The sequence below is a fragment of the Moschus berezovskii genome, chromosome 6 (assembly GCF_049115385.1).
Source record: "Moschus berezovskii isolate FMDL1 chromosome 6, NW_MosBer_1.0, whole genome shotgun sequence".
NCBI classification, from domain to species: domain Eukaryota; kingdom Metazoa; phylum Chordata; class Mammalia; order Artiodactyla; family Moschidae; genus Moschus; species Moschus berezovskii.
The window spans coordinates 4,610,751-4,624,750 of NC_142465.1; the positions used below are offsets into that span (position 1 = coordinate 4,610,751).

General features: G+C 34.8%; 1 protein-coding gene across 2 annotated transcripts in view; it reads right to left on the bottom strand.

Moving 5' to 3' along the window:
* ZFC3H1 (zinc finger C3H1-type containing) overlaps positions 1 to 14,000 on the bottom strand; it is a 53,116-nt gene that overhangs the window by 13,507 nt on the left and 25,609 nt on the right. For both annotated transcript variants that reach the window (XM_055394091.2, XM_055394090.2), the window contains exons 12-24: positions 13,724 to 13,873; positions 11,929 to 12,103; positions 11,555 to 11,686; positions 10,669 to 11,211; positions 10,474 to 10,583; positions 9,450 to 9,581; positions 9,222 to 9,343; positions 8,215 to 8,316; positions 7,893 to 8,012; positions 6,590 to 6,773; positions 4,812 to 4,998; positions 2,665 to 2,853; positions 1,789 to 2,026 (exon numbers count right to left, since the gene is read on the bottom strand). In XM_055394091.2, coding sequence (XP_055250066.2) covers positions 1,789 to 2,026; positions 2,665 to 2,853; positions 4,812 to 4,998; positions 6,590 to 6,773; positions 7,893 to 8,012; positions 8,215 to 8,316; positions 9,222 to 9,343; positions 9,450 to 9,581; positions 10,474 to 10,583; positions 10,669 to 11,211; positions 11,555 to 11,686; positions 11,929 to 12,103; positions 13,724 to 13,873 — 2,384 coding nt within the window. The remainder of the gene's footprint in view (positions 1 to 1,788; positions 2,027 to 2,664; positions 2,854 to 4,811; positions 4,999 to 6,589; positions 6,774 to 7,892; positions 8,013 to 8,214; positions 8,317 to 9,221; positions 9,344 to 9,449; positions 9,582 to 10,473; positions 10,584 to 10,668; positions 11,212 to 11,554; positions 11,687 to 11,928; positions 12,104 to 13,723; positions 13,874 to 14,000) is intronic.

Genomic DNA, 14,000 nt, shown 5'->3' on the forward strand with positions numbered 1-14,000 from the left:
ATACTTTCCTTTTCCTGGTCTCAAAACCCTGAAATCATCCTTGACTGTTTTTTCTCTTCTTCCCTGATATTTAATCTGCCTCTTAGATATCTCCAATAAATACTCTTTCCCAGGTTACTCTCTTTAATGCCTCAGTTATGGCAACTGGCTTCTGGTTGGTTTTCCTACCTTTGGTATCATTTCTCTCCAGCACATTCTTTCTTTCTTAAAGATTCTCTATTGCCATCAAACCTACCACACGAATTTCTTGAAATCCTAGTATCATTCCACTTATCTAGTTTAATTCCTACTATTCTTTATCACAAAAGTCTCCCTTTGATTGGAGAAGGAAATGGCAAGCCACTTCAGTACTCTTCTCTGGGAAATACCATGGACAGAGGGACCCTGGCAGGCTGAAGTCCATGGGATTGCAAAAGAGTCAGACACAACTTACCAACTAAACATCACAACTCATTTTGATAAGGCTCTTCCTTCTTCTAATTTCTCTTTAAATACACTGCACCAAATCTTATCTACTTGTTGCTTTTTGTTTACTTACTTCCCCTAATAGGAATGTCCTTCTTTTACTTTTTTCTTCCCTAGTTTATTCAATGAAAATTTACTAAGCACTCAGTATGCTGCCAGACATTACAGGTCCTTGAGAAACAGAAATAAAACAAAGAGTCCCAGCTTAAAAATGAGGTTCACTATGTCAGTCACATCATAATCAAGCTTCAAAGTGCAGCTCCAAGTCCTAAGTGTTCTATGAAGACATACTTGATCATGCCAACCTGCAATAACCTCTTCCCTTTAGGTTTGTGGCCTGTACCACGTAATTCTCTAAATCACAGATCCCAGTCTCTTCTCTAAGCACAGAATTTAGACTATATGCTAAGACAATTATACTTCTCATATGTTCATTGATGTTATATGTATAGATTTTATCTTCTGACTAGGCTATATACTTTTTATTAGAAGGGAACAGGCTTTATACCTTATTATTTCAAAGCAGATACCTTGGTTAGTACAGAGAGGAATCAAACTCAACTGATTGAGGGAGAAAATACTAACCACTTGAAAAAATAAGGTAGTGTCTTTTAACTTTCACATTGATAGATTGCTTTACAAAATTTACCTGGTTCTGTGACTCAATCAACTCATTAAACCTCTGTAAACATACTGTATTATTTACATGCTTAGCTGAAGCCCTTTGCTGTAATCAGAAAACCTATGTAATTTAGTACAGTTCCTGGTTTTCACACATGACTGTGCTCACCTTATCTGATTTAATCTTTAAAGCATTTATACAATAAAACTATAGGGGCTTCCCTGGTCGTCCAGTGGTTAAGAATCTGCCTTGCAATGCAAGGGACATCAGTTTGATCCCTGGTTCAGGAAGATGCCACATGCAGCAGGATCGACTAAGCCCATGTGCCACAACTACTGAAGCCCGCACATCTCAAGAAAGAGCAGCCCCCACTCACTGCAACTAGAGAAAAGCCTGCACGCAGCAACAAAGACCCACCACAGTCAAAAATAAACACAAATAAATCTTTTAAAAAAAATAAATAAAATTACAATTTGCAATACATAAATTTGTTTTACTTTAATATGAAGAATCATAATAAGCAATAAGCTCAAGTTCTAAATAATTTATAAACGTCTCCAGGCAAGAATACTGGAGTGGGTTGCCTTTTCCTTCTCCAGGGGATCTTCCCAACCCAGGGATCGAACCCGAGTCTCCTGCATTGCAGGCAGATGCTTTAACCTCTGAGCCACCAGGGAAGCCCTATAAACATTTATACTTACCTTCAAATACTGCTAACAACATGTCAGGATTAGTCTTTACATCTTGAACTGCTTGCCACGGCATTACAAATGGTTCTATGTTAACAATTCTTGAAGGATTGGCATTAGATGGATCATAAAATTTTGAAGGAAGAATGTTGAATTCAATAAGATGTATGTAGGCCAGCCATGCCAAACATCGATCACTTGTTTTAAGGTATTCAGCTACTATTCCATCATTAGCCAATTTCAATGCATTCTAGGTAAAATGGAAAAATAATCTGAAGGTGTTTTTAAAAATATTCCTAATAAGATTCAACTGCAAAGGCAAAGAAGATTAGTTTTAGAAGTGTTTTATTTCTTTGGCATAATTCTTAAACAGCTAAGCCCAACTTTTGATAGTCACCAATTTTTTAAATGAAAAAACTCTTTAGAGAGATCAGTAACAGATTAACATAATTTTCACTATACTAAGGTTTATGACATAATTAATGAAAAGGTTAAATTTATTTGTATATTTAAAGTGTCTTAATATTCAAAATCTAAAAATGACAAACAAAAAACCCCACCACACCCATATAGAAAGAGTTTCACTATGGACTAACCCCCTTAATAGTGTGAATCCCCAGAATACTGAAGTTTATTCTGGTGGGTACTCAACAAGTATTATTTTCATTTAAACCTCATAAATATTCTAAAGACTGTTCTAAAGATTTTATCGCTACTAAATAAGCAAAGGAGGAAACAGTCACAAACTTGCCCAAGTTCACACAACTTACTAAAAAGTGGCAAAGATTCAAATCTAAAGCCTCATCATTAAGCTGTGCTAGCTCTACTGTTTTAAACCTTTAAAAAATTCTCTACAGAATGTCATTAAATGCTGTAATAAATGCTTACCTGTAAAATTGCAAGTGCACTTTGGCATCTTCCAGTAAATATGTGCAGTTGAACTCTAAACAAAAGAGCCTCTAAAAGTTGAAAGGACAGACTATCTGATGCTTCCCTCTTGGCTGCTCCCATGAGAAACTCCACCATTCTCTCACATACATAATCTTTTTCTTCAAAGGTGCTTTCCAGGTGCAGAAACTGTCCAAAGGGATTTCATATGATTACTCCTGCTTCACAAGAATAATCTAATACTACAGAGTTTTCACATTTCACTAAGAAATTGTCATATATTAAAAATTCAATTTATGCAAAAAGGATAATTACAAATATGTATAAACCCATCTTCCAGTACTAAGCTGGATAGTGGAATCAGATGACAACTAAAACAACAGAGATATACTGTTGGAATTATCATTGAAGCCATTTCACCTTTGATTGAATCAATAGATAAATGGCAGCAAGACCACATATAATTTGCACTGCTCAGGTGTGTGACTGTATAAAACTTTCGAGAGTAACATTCATAGAAGAAAGATGTGACAAAATAAGTGCAAGAATTAAGAAGTCCTTTAAAGACCAAACAACTTCAGGAAAAACATTACACACTGTAACTTGAGTTGATCAACAGTATTAGTTTTGATATAAAGCTTCAGGTTAAAACTCAAGCATTTCTCACTGTCTGAATCCGTTCAGTGAGTTGGGGGAATAAGAAAGTGGCATGTTCATTCACTAAGGGTGTCATGTCATCCAAGTCTGTCCATTCTGAATCTCATTTCACAAGTAAATGACAGATCTGACAGCCATAGGGTGATATGAAAGCTTATCTGAGTCTAATAATTCCGAGTTCAGCTAGTAAAACTATACATATCAATGAATATTTACAAGTGGATTAATTATAATTTTAAGCATAGGTAGGCAACATCCCATTTTCTCAGAAAATGAGGAAAAACTTTTTCACCAAATCTTTTTAATTTGGCAAGGTTCAATGTTAGTATGATTTACAGATTATTTTCATAAGTAATAAGAACATAATAAAAAGACCAAAATGTTTTCTGGCCTTCATGAAAATGTTCAGTTCAGTTACTCAGTCGTGTCCAACTCTCCGCGACCCCATGAATCACAGTACGCCAGGCCTCCCTATCCATCACCAACTCCCGGAGTTCACTCAAACTCATGTCCACAGAGTCGGTGATGCCATCCAGCCATCTCATTCTCTGTCGTCCCCTTCTCCTCCCGCCCCCAACCTTTCCCAGCATCAGAGTCTTTTCCAGTGAGTCAACTCGTTGCATGAGGTGGCCAAAGTATTGCAGTTGCAGCTTTAGCATCAGTCCTTCCAATGAACACCCAGGATTGATCTCCTTGAGAATGGACTGGTTGGATCTCCTTGCAGTACAAGGGACTCTCAAGAGTCTTCTCCAACACCACAGTTCAAAAGCATCAATTCTTCGGTGATCAGCTTTCTTCACAGTCCAACTCTCACATCCATACTTAACCACGGGAAAAACCATAGCCTTGACTAGACGGACCTTGGTTGGCAAAGTAATGTCTCTGCTTTTTAATATGCTATCTAGGTTGGTCATAACTTTCCTTTCAAGGAGTAAGCGTCTTTTAATTTCATGGCTGCAATCAGCATCCGAAGTGATTTTGGAGCCCAAAAAAATAAAGTCGGACACTGTTTCCACTGTTTTTCCATCTATTTCCCATGAAGAGATGGGACCAGATGCCATGATCTTTGTTTTCTGAAATGTTGAGCTTCAAGCCATGTTACATAAGCATAAAAAGTTTTTTAAAATTATTTCCAGGTACTTAACAAAAATTCACTTCATTTATCCAAAATAAAATTGCTTATGAATAGGTAAGTGTGAAATGCTTTAAAATGTTTATCTTTTTTCTTTACCAATAAAGTAAACAACAACAAAAAAACACCTCTTCACTAAATACTGTCTTCTTTTTCAGTTTAAATTAACCTGGACACAGAGAAGTGGTTTTAAGGTTATTGGACAGTGAAAGTAAGCTTATTATTATATCTGTATGCAGACAAAACATATAATCTATGAAGTTACACATCAATATTTAAGATGGCCTTAAGAATTATTTGATAATGTGCACACACACACACACACACACACACGTGTAACTTTATTGTTTCTACTCACAGTCCAAAAACTTTGATAATCAGGAGCATATTCAACAGCTGTTTCACACATTTCCTGCACCTCCTCCTTGGTTCCTCTTTTTGAGAACAATCTGAGATAATGGCACCAAATTTCTGGATTGTCTTTGTTGTTTTCCAAAGCTCGAGCCAGAACATTTAAAGCAGAATCCAAGGACTCTGAACAAAGCCTACATATTTGAAAGAAAAGGAGGAGCATTTTTTTAAGGCTTGAAAATACTTTTTAAATCAGTCTAGTCTAATAAGTCAACTTTTAAATTCCATTTTCTATTAGAACCTACCAAGAAGCTAGAATCACCTATGATAAAGAGAAGTAGATTAAAATTTTATATCACATTTGTCCGAAAAATGTCCTAACTTTCCCATAAAGCCAACAATTCCTTTTTAAGTGCGTGTTCAATGCGCATTTACCAGATAAAAATATGGTGTTGTAAAACCACTAGATCATCAACTTCAAATGTGCTTTCTGTCCATATTCAGCAATATCTCATGATTTACAGTGGTCTGGGAATGGGAAAAGTTAAGCAATTCTCAAGGCCAGCTACTACAAGCACAAAATAATCAAGGCTTTCAATATAAGTTATTTTCAACAGTCGAGGGCTTGCTGTCTCTTGAGGAAGAAAATTGTCTCTCATGATCCTATTCATAAAATAATGTAGTTTTGGGGCCTTCATTCAGTAAATGAGTCAGAAAAGAAAACACTTTAGCTCATCCCATTAACATGAAAATGACACACAAAGCAAGTTAAAAAGCACCATGTTCAGGTATGCGTGATGTACTAGCATTTTGTAGTGCAACCTTAAAAAGTTTTTATACCAAGTTTTTAGATAAAGCAGCCTTTAAAAAAATAAACCTATTATAATTCCAAAATTATAGCAATAAATATTACTCCTGGTCATAAAACATTATTTCTGTGATCCTATGAATAAGTAGGAGTCAGAAAACATAATTATGTAATAGGAGTTGTCATTTTCGAGATAAATTCATATTTATCTTATGTGAATATACATAATGTAACACTAACACAAAAAAGTCAGTCCACCAGAATTTAGAGGTTCTTAGACAACCTTTCGGAGAAGGCAATGGCAAGCCACTCCAGTACTCTTGCCTAGAAAATCCCATGGATGGAGGAGCCTGGTAGGCTGCAGTCCGTGGGGTCGCTAAGGGTCGGACACGACTGAGCGACTTCACTTTCACTTTTCACTTTCACACACTGGAGAAGGAAATGGCAACCCACTCCAGTGTTCTTGCCTGGAGAATCCCAGGGACGGGGGAGCCTGGTGGGCTTCCGTCTATGGGGTCACACAGAGTCGGACACGACTGAAGTGACTTAGCAGCAGCAGCAGCAGCAGACAACCTTTAAATCTCTAAATGATAATTAACATAAAATTTAACCAGTTACACCGTGACTTTATCAAAATTTTATTAAGAGACCATGACTACCTGATTTATTTAAAAAATGCAATGATTAATTCTTGAACTGCTCAGAATTTACTGTTTTAACTGATACTACTTTGAAGTAGCCTACTTAAGTTAAAGATTGTAGCTAAATTATTACCCATACACTGAGCCATGCACATAATTCAAGATGTAATCTTAAACTTTTTCTAACACCTTTTAAACAATTAAATACTTTTTGCTTTATCAAAAAACAAAGGCTCCATTGATACTAGGAGGGAAACCTGATTACCAGAGATGAAATAAACCTCAAACATAAAAATATAAAAGTGCAACAGCTTACACAAAGATTAGGAGACCTACCCCTCATTTTGGTTCAAGTACTTGTATGCAAGCTTGAGCCAAAGTTGTACATGAGAAGGATTTTCAAGCACACTTGCTTCTAAATTAGCAATGTCATCAGTTTCATTTGTAAAGTATCTGACATCATCCGGAGTGACAACTGTATCCAGAGCTGGAACATTTATTCGGTTCTCTGTCTGGAAGGCTATAAGGAAAAGTAAGTTAGCCTCACAATTTCTCTAATCCACAGACCTAAGGAAAAAAAACTGGCCTCATCTCTCAAATAATCTTATCAATAAAAATCTAAAGCTTATAGCTTTAAACCAGACCGGTCATATAGTTTATTGTCCAAATCAGGACACTCCTAAGAGTAAAAAGGGGTATTATTATAAAAATAACACCAGGGCAACAGGTATAAAGTAGGACTCTGCTGGGCAAACCAGAAGTATGACCTCCCTACTCTAAGGGATAATTCACATTCATTAAGTTTCAAGAGAAAGTTATAATTTATAAAGATGATTTATTCCACTACATTTAAATTAGAAAGAAAGTGTTAATGTAAGTAAGTACATGAGAGCACCTCTTCTAATCTGCAAATAGTACATAATTATGAAAATCTGAGATTGTAATGTAAGATGTGCTTGACAGTAAAGCACTCATTCATAGATTACTTTGTTCACTCATTTAATTAATTCATTCTGTGAGCCTAGTGCATGTCAGAAAACACAGACTCAAAGATTTAACAAAATAGAATGCCTGTTCTCAAGAAGGTCATAGGCCAGGCAGCAGTTCTCAAATGGGAGCAGTTTCTCCCCACTCAAGTAGGTTTAGCAATATTTAAAGCCTTCATATTTACCAAAGGGTGATTCTTGCATTTACTGAACATGGGTGATGGAACAACACTCCTGCAACATAAGGGGTAGTCTTGCATAAGGAAGAACTAATTGCCCTAAACACCAAGCAGCATCACTGCTTTTTAAAAATGAAAAATTTTTAAAGGCTAGTAGATTATACCAAGGGGTTTCCCTGGTGGAGCTAGTGGTAAAGAACCCGTCTGCCAATGCAGGAGATGCAGGAAACTCAGGTTAGATCCCTGGGTCGGAAAGATCCCCTGGAGGAGGAAAATGGCATCCCACTCCAGTATTCTTCCCTGGAGAATTCCATGGACAGAAGAGCCTGGCAGGCTATAGTCCATGGGGTCGCAAAGACCCAGACACAACTGAACAATTGAGCATGCATCCACAGATTATATCAAAAGATTAGCAAAGTGTTAGACAAAGAAATGACACCATAATTTAATGATTCTGGATCTTAAATTACTTACCATACTTAATTGGTCCTGTAGACTGTTCCTCATCACTACTGAAACTGTTCTCTGAAATAGGTTTTCTCCAAAACTTTGGCTTCCATTTTCTTTTATCTTTGTAGGTTGTAAATGGAGGTGCTAAAGTGGATAGGAGAAGACTGTTAGTTAACAGAACTAGTCTTTTACAGTTCTGAAAGGTAACTAAACAGTGCTCAAAAAGAGCTAAATTTATTCTATCATGTTAATCAAAAACGATAAATATATTTTTTATATAATGCCAAAAATTTGTTCTCATAAACTGTAAGGTCCTTTTGTGTGAGAGAAAGATACATATACTCACTATGGCCTTTACTTTCATTGATATTGCTCACAAGGAGAACAGCCATCTGGTCCATTGACATTCGATCTTTGTTTACTCCAAAAAGTTTCTCAACATATTTTTCTGAAATTAGAGCAATGTTATCTTCATAAAAAGTATAAAAAACACAGATTACAGAGATGAGGCTAATTAAAGAGTATGAAGAAAAGAATAGTTTAAAAATTAAAAGGTATGAGTCAAAAACACAGTCTAAAGGGCAAGGCTTACATTATCTCAACTAATACAGCAAACCCTACCATATCACGCACCCCAAATTGGGTTGAAAACAAAGCAAACAACCTAAACAAGTGAAAATTAAGGTCCTTAATTAGGAATGATTAAACACTGTTTTGTCACAATCACTAAGAATTGTGATTATACTGAATTTAATGAATATCAATTTCCTTACTTCCAAAAGACTTGTCATTTAAGGTTTAATATTTGGCACTAAATCTGGGGAAAAGTTTAACAACATTTATTTACACACAATGTCTGGCAGTAATCTACGCTTTCTACAATGTCAAACTATATTAAGTTCTTTTTTACTTCATTGTAGAATTTGAACCTATAATCATCTTAACTTCCAATCCCCTCTATTTCTAAAAGGAATAAAAATAGTCTATTTTTAAATCATCAGTAAAAGTTCTAACAACCATGTTAATATACTCTTTTTAAACTGAAATAGATGAGCTCTGTGAAGAATTTCCTACAGTAATGGAAATGTGCCACATCTGCACTGTCTTACTGGTAAGCTACTGACCACGACTGAGCTCAAGAGTGGCTACTAAGCACTTGAAATGTGGTTAGAGTGACTGCGGAAGTGAATTTTTATTTTAGTGACTACTGTATTGGACAGAGCAGATCTAGATAAGGTGTCACAGATAACTGTACTGAATTTTATAGCTATTTAAAGATATCAACAATTGAATATAAAATGTTTAAATTGCCTAAATTCAATTTTCATTTGGGAAACAAGAGGTCTTTGAAACCTGCTGCAGCAGCAATTTCTTCATCAGTGCTTCCTTCTGAACAACCAATCAAGGACAGATTGTATGACAGAACGTCCTGGAATAGCTGTTTTCGGCTAAGTGTATAGTCTTGTGTATGCTGCCTAAAATAAAAAATCAACATAGAAAAGATAATCATGTATATATCAAAGCTAAATGACCAAGACTGGCTTTTAAATTATAAAACAGTCACAAATAAAAACTACTCACCACTGACAATCATCATCATTACATGTTCCTGTTAAATCAAAACGGCAGAAACACTGATCCGGTTCAATCATATTACTGTATGATACTGAGCTTAGGGGAAGTTTTTCCTTGGTTCGATAGTATGGACTAAATCTAAGAAGAAAGGTACATTATGATGCTCCATAAACAGTCCTCAGAAAAATTTAAATTTTTTTCATTTTTTTCTTTCTCAATTAAAGTGTCTATACTTTTGAGTTTACTATTTATTTAATTACTTAATACTGAAATTAAATCTAGAAAACAACCAGAATATCAAGTCATAAGGATAAACTACTTCTACACTCAGTACATAAAATACCTGTAATAGAAAACAAAAAAACAAAAATATCCTAGTGTTTTTAAAGTAGTGTTTTCTTTCCACATAATAAAATGCTATATAACATTGGTATTTCTTCTACGTATTACCAGCCACCCAAGAAACCAAAGAAAGTCTATACTACCCGGTAGATGCTTTGCAATTTTATGATCAAATCATACCAATTTAACAGTTTCAAAGATTCTAATAAAACGATATCAATTTGACAGTTACACAGCTTCTAAAGTCTCAAAAAAAAACCAAAAACAACCTGCCAAAGTTAATCATCTGAAAATGTCAAGTCAATTTTATAAAAGCTAGCTAATGTATTCCTTAAAAAAATAGTATAATTAAAAAGCAAAATTAAAAATTCACGTTAAGAATCTCTCTCAGTTACTTTTCCTAAAATCCTTTAGCAGTAATTCAGAATTCTCCACAATTCCATCAGTAGCCAGAAATTAGTATTTGATAAGAATTAATAAACCCAAGTGTGAGTTAACTCTTAGCTCCTGTTTGGTTCAAGTCCTACAACAAAGCACCTAAATCTCTTTATCTCCTAAAATGATGAGCTCGCTTTTTGAGTGATCGTGATTCATGTTTTTTCACTGTCATCAAACATTAAAGATTAAGATATTATTAAGAACAAGGAGCAATCCTGAAACTCAAGCTTACTGAATCTTTCTTCTATACCTGTAAGATTTAAAAACTAGAAGGGGACTATGGTAGGGTCTGAATGGACATGGCTTTACTTCTGTTGTTTTACTCTGTGCTGTCACAAAATCCACATCCACAGAAATCTCCTGCAAAAGAAAATAGCAATTTCAAAAGGCAAATAAGGCTAGGGTGAATTCTAGATTTCATGAAGAATATGAAATGTTCGATTACCTGACCATGCAAAACCTTGTCTGAAATGCCTGTGGTGGTTTTTAAAATCAGTTGTTTTAAGCTGTCAGCTTTCGAATATAATTTCTGCAATTCACCAATTTTTAACCCTAGAAAAAGTTCTGGTTTTTCTACTGTATTCTTAGTAGGTTTGTTTATACATTCTTTGTTAGGTGTATCAGTGTGCTTAAGGTTAGGTTTAGTAAAAGAATTGGATTCTAAGAAAGATCTTCTTCTTTCTCTGTTTGAACCAGATAGAATCTCATCATCAACATCATTTTCTTCAGTGTCCAGACTTAATTTATCTTGAGTCAGATCATGAAGTGAGGGTTGAGGTAAAGAAAATTCAGGTTCTTCTTCCACAAGTGGCGTAATATTTTGTTGTTCCTTTGCTTTTAGGGCCCTGGCTTCTTTTAGTTTCTGAATTTTCAGGGCATATTCATATTCTAGCTTTTGTAACCGTCTTTTTTCCATAGCAATTAGTTCTGCTGAATGCCTTCTTGGACTTGATATTGGAGAATTATCCAGTCTCATCATTTTGTTTGGCTGAGGGGAAAATGATATCAATATTTTATATTTCTATGATTTTATAAACAATTTTTGTTAAGACAATTGTGCTATCCCAACAATGCCAACATTATAAAACTAAGTCAATAATAAGAATAAAACAGTTTAACAAAAGCCTCCAACAGATTTGCTAGTTAATTTGTGATGTATATAAAAAAAATAAGCTTCCAAAAGGTGGATGTCATTTAAAAACAAAGCTTTAATCTTATTCTCTTTGAATATGCAGGGAAAAACCTTGAATTTTTCATGCATCTCTTACCCCCAAAAGAACTATTAAAACCTTCTCAGTTTCAAACATAAAATATTTCTACCAACAACTTACTCCAAGGCGATCTTGTTCCAGTTTATGTTTTCCTATTTCTTTACTAGCCACTGCCTTTGCCCGAGCAAGTTCTTCTCCATACTTCAGAGTCAAAGCTTTCTTAACTGTAACACGTTGTTGAACTCTGTGAATCTGAAATAAAGGGTAATTCTGAAAATGTAAATCTTAGGAGAGGCAATACCTTCTTTAACATAATAGCTTTAGGGTATTCAACTGAAAATTTTAAATGTTCTAACATTATGTCTCAATGAAGAACAATATACAGGTTATATATTTTGATGGCTTTGGTTTATAGTTGTATTAAAAATTTGGCCCATAAAAATGTGTAGTAAACATGAGCCTACAATATTTGATTTAAAAAGGAAGAATACTACCTGTTCCTGAAGCTTCTTCAAAAACATTCTGTTGACATTGAGAATTTTCTCTGTTGCCTGAAGCTGCTCTGTAAGTTTTGTAATTTTTGTTTCAGCATTTCGAACAGATTCTTTCTTCTTAGCTTCTTGCTGTACTAGATTCTTTAAAACAGATTCATCTTTCATCAAGAGAATCCTAATTGGGAAATAACAAAACTATTAATGTTTCTCTAAACTAGTGGACTAACATCATCAAGTTTTCTAAAAACTTACAAAGTAATAGCTCATTTTAAAAATTATGTTCATAATATAGAGAGGTAAATATTTAACAGGATAAATATTTTCATATTCATCAATCACAAAAGTATTCAGATACACATTGTTAAATTTTATGAAAGCAACTAAGGGTTAATCTTTTCCTGGCTCCACCATTTGGTTTGTGGGATCTTAGTTCCACATCCACAGCAGGTATTGAACCTGGGCCCTCAGGAATGAAAGCATAGAGTTCTAACCACTGGACCACCAGGGAGTTTACAAGTCTGAGTAATGTGAATTATAGCTGAAAAGCTATCAACAGTAAATTTCAACATAGCCCTAAAAAACTCCTGAAAAACCAGGACTTAAGACAGAAAATCCTTATGTTGGTTTCATTTACAATGTTCCTAATAAACACACAAATAAACATCAACAAGCACATTTAATTAACTTACAAGTGTGAACTTAAGAAGCATAAATCAGGACAGAAAAACAAATTTATGGATACAGATTTCCATCTTTTCAACTACTGAATATTATGGCTAAAAAAAACATCTTTCCCAGAAAGACAGTCACAACAACTGACATCTAGAATGAATCATAAAGACAGAGGATATGTGATAAATATGCAATAAAGAGGATGGGGAATAGAAAGACAATTTTTTAAAAATCTTCTCATTTGTTATGAAAGTTATTAAAGAAACCATCTAAATGAATTTATTTTAATTTCCTTTAAAATATATATACCATACCATTTCCTTAGAGATTTATGGTCACCACAGTATTTCATCTATGAGCCTTAACACGTCTTAGTGTTACTGCACATAACACTCTGGATACCTCTTAAGGTTATTGCATATCATAGGTTTTATAGTAACACAATATTTGACCATGTGTCTTACTGAACAGACTAAGTAATGACTTATTCCGAACAATTAAGTCTACCTTTAACAATAAAAATATGCTTCCAATAAAGGTATTTCTAAAAACGTGCCAGAGGATTTAAAGAAAATTCCAAAACAAAGAGTCTCATTTTAGCAATGAATAGGAGAAGGCAATGGCTACCACTCCAGTACTCTTGCCTGGAAAATCCCATGAATGGAGGAGTCTGGTAAGCTACAGTCTATGGGGTCGTGAAGAGTCGGACACGACTGAGCGACTTCACTTTCACTTTTCACTTTCATGCATCGGAGAAGGAAATGGCAACCCACTCCAGTGTTCTTGCCTGGAGAATCCCAGGGACGGGGGAGCCTGGTGGGCTGCCGTCTATGGGGTTGCACAGAGTCAGACATGACTGAAGCGACTTAGCAGCAGAAGCAGGCCATACATAAATCTAAAGAAAACTCTTTTGAAGTCTTGGTATTTTTGTTTAAATATCAATACTATTACTCTATGTACTGTAAATGGACAATTCCACAAAATGATAGCCTCTCTAGGTCTACCAAGTATGAAAGGATTAGTAATCATACGGTGTACTTATTATTGACACAGAGCACAAAAATACATCCTTCTAATATAGAACATTTTGATACATGCAGTAAAACCAGATAATGAGACTCACCTATGTTTTTTAAGCTTTGCTTCTGCATCTGTAACCTGCTTAGTAACCAATGCTATCCTGCCAATCCCGTCAATTTCTACATCAGAGTTTGCTGGGGATGATGAGCTTGTCTTCAGCTGATCTGATTTAATCAAACGCTGTTTCTCACGACTAAAATAATCAATAAAGGTTGACAAATTATTCCCTGAAAAACTGAAATTATTTTTTAAAGATGCATTCTTTCTCATAAAATAATGTAAAAATATTAAGTGACTAACACTGACTACTAACAATGATG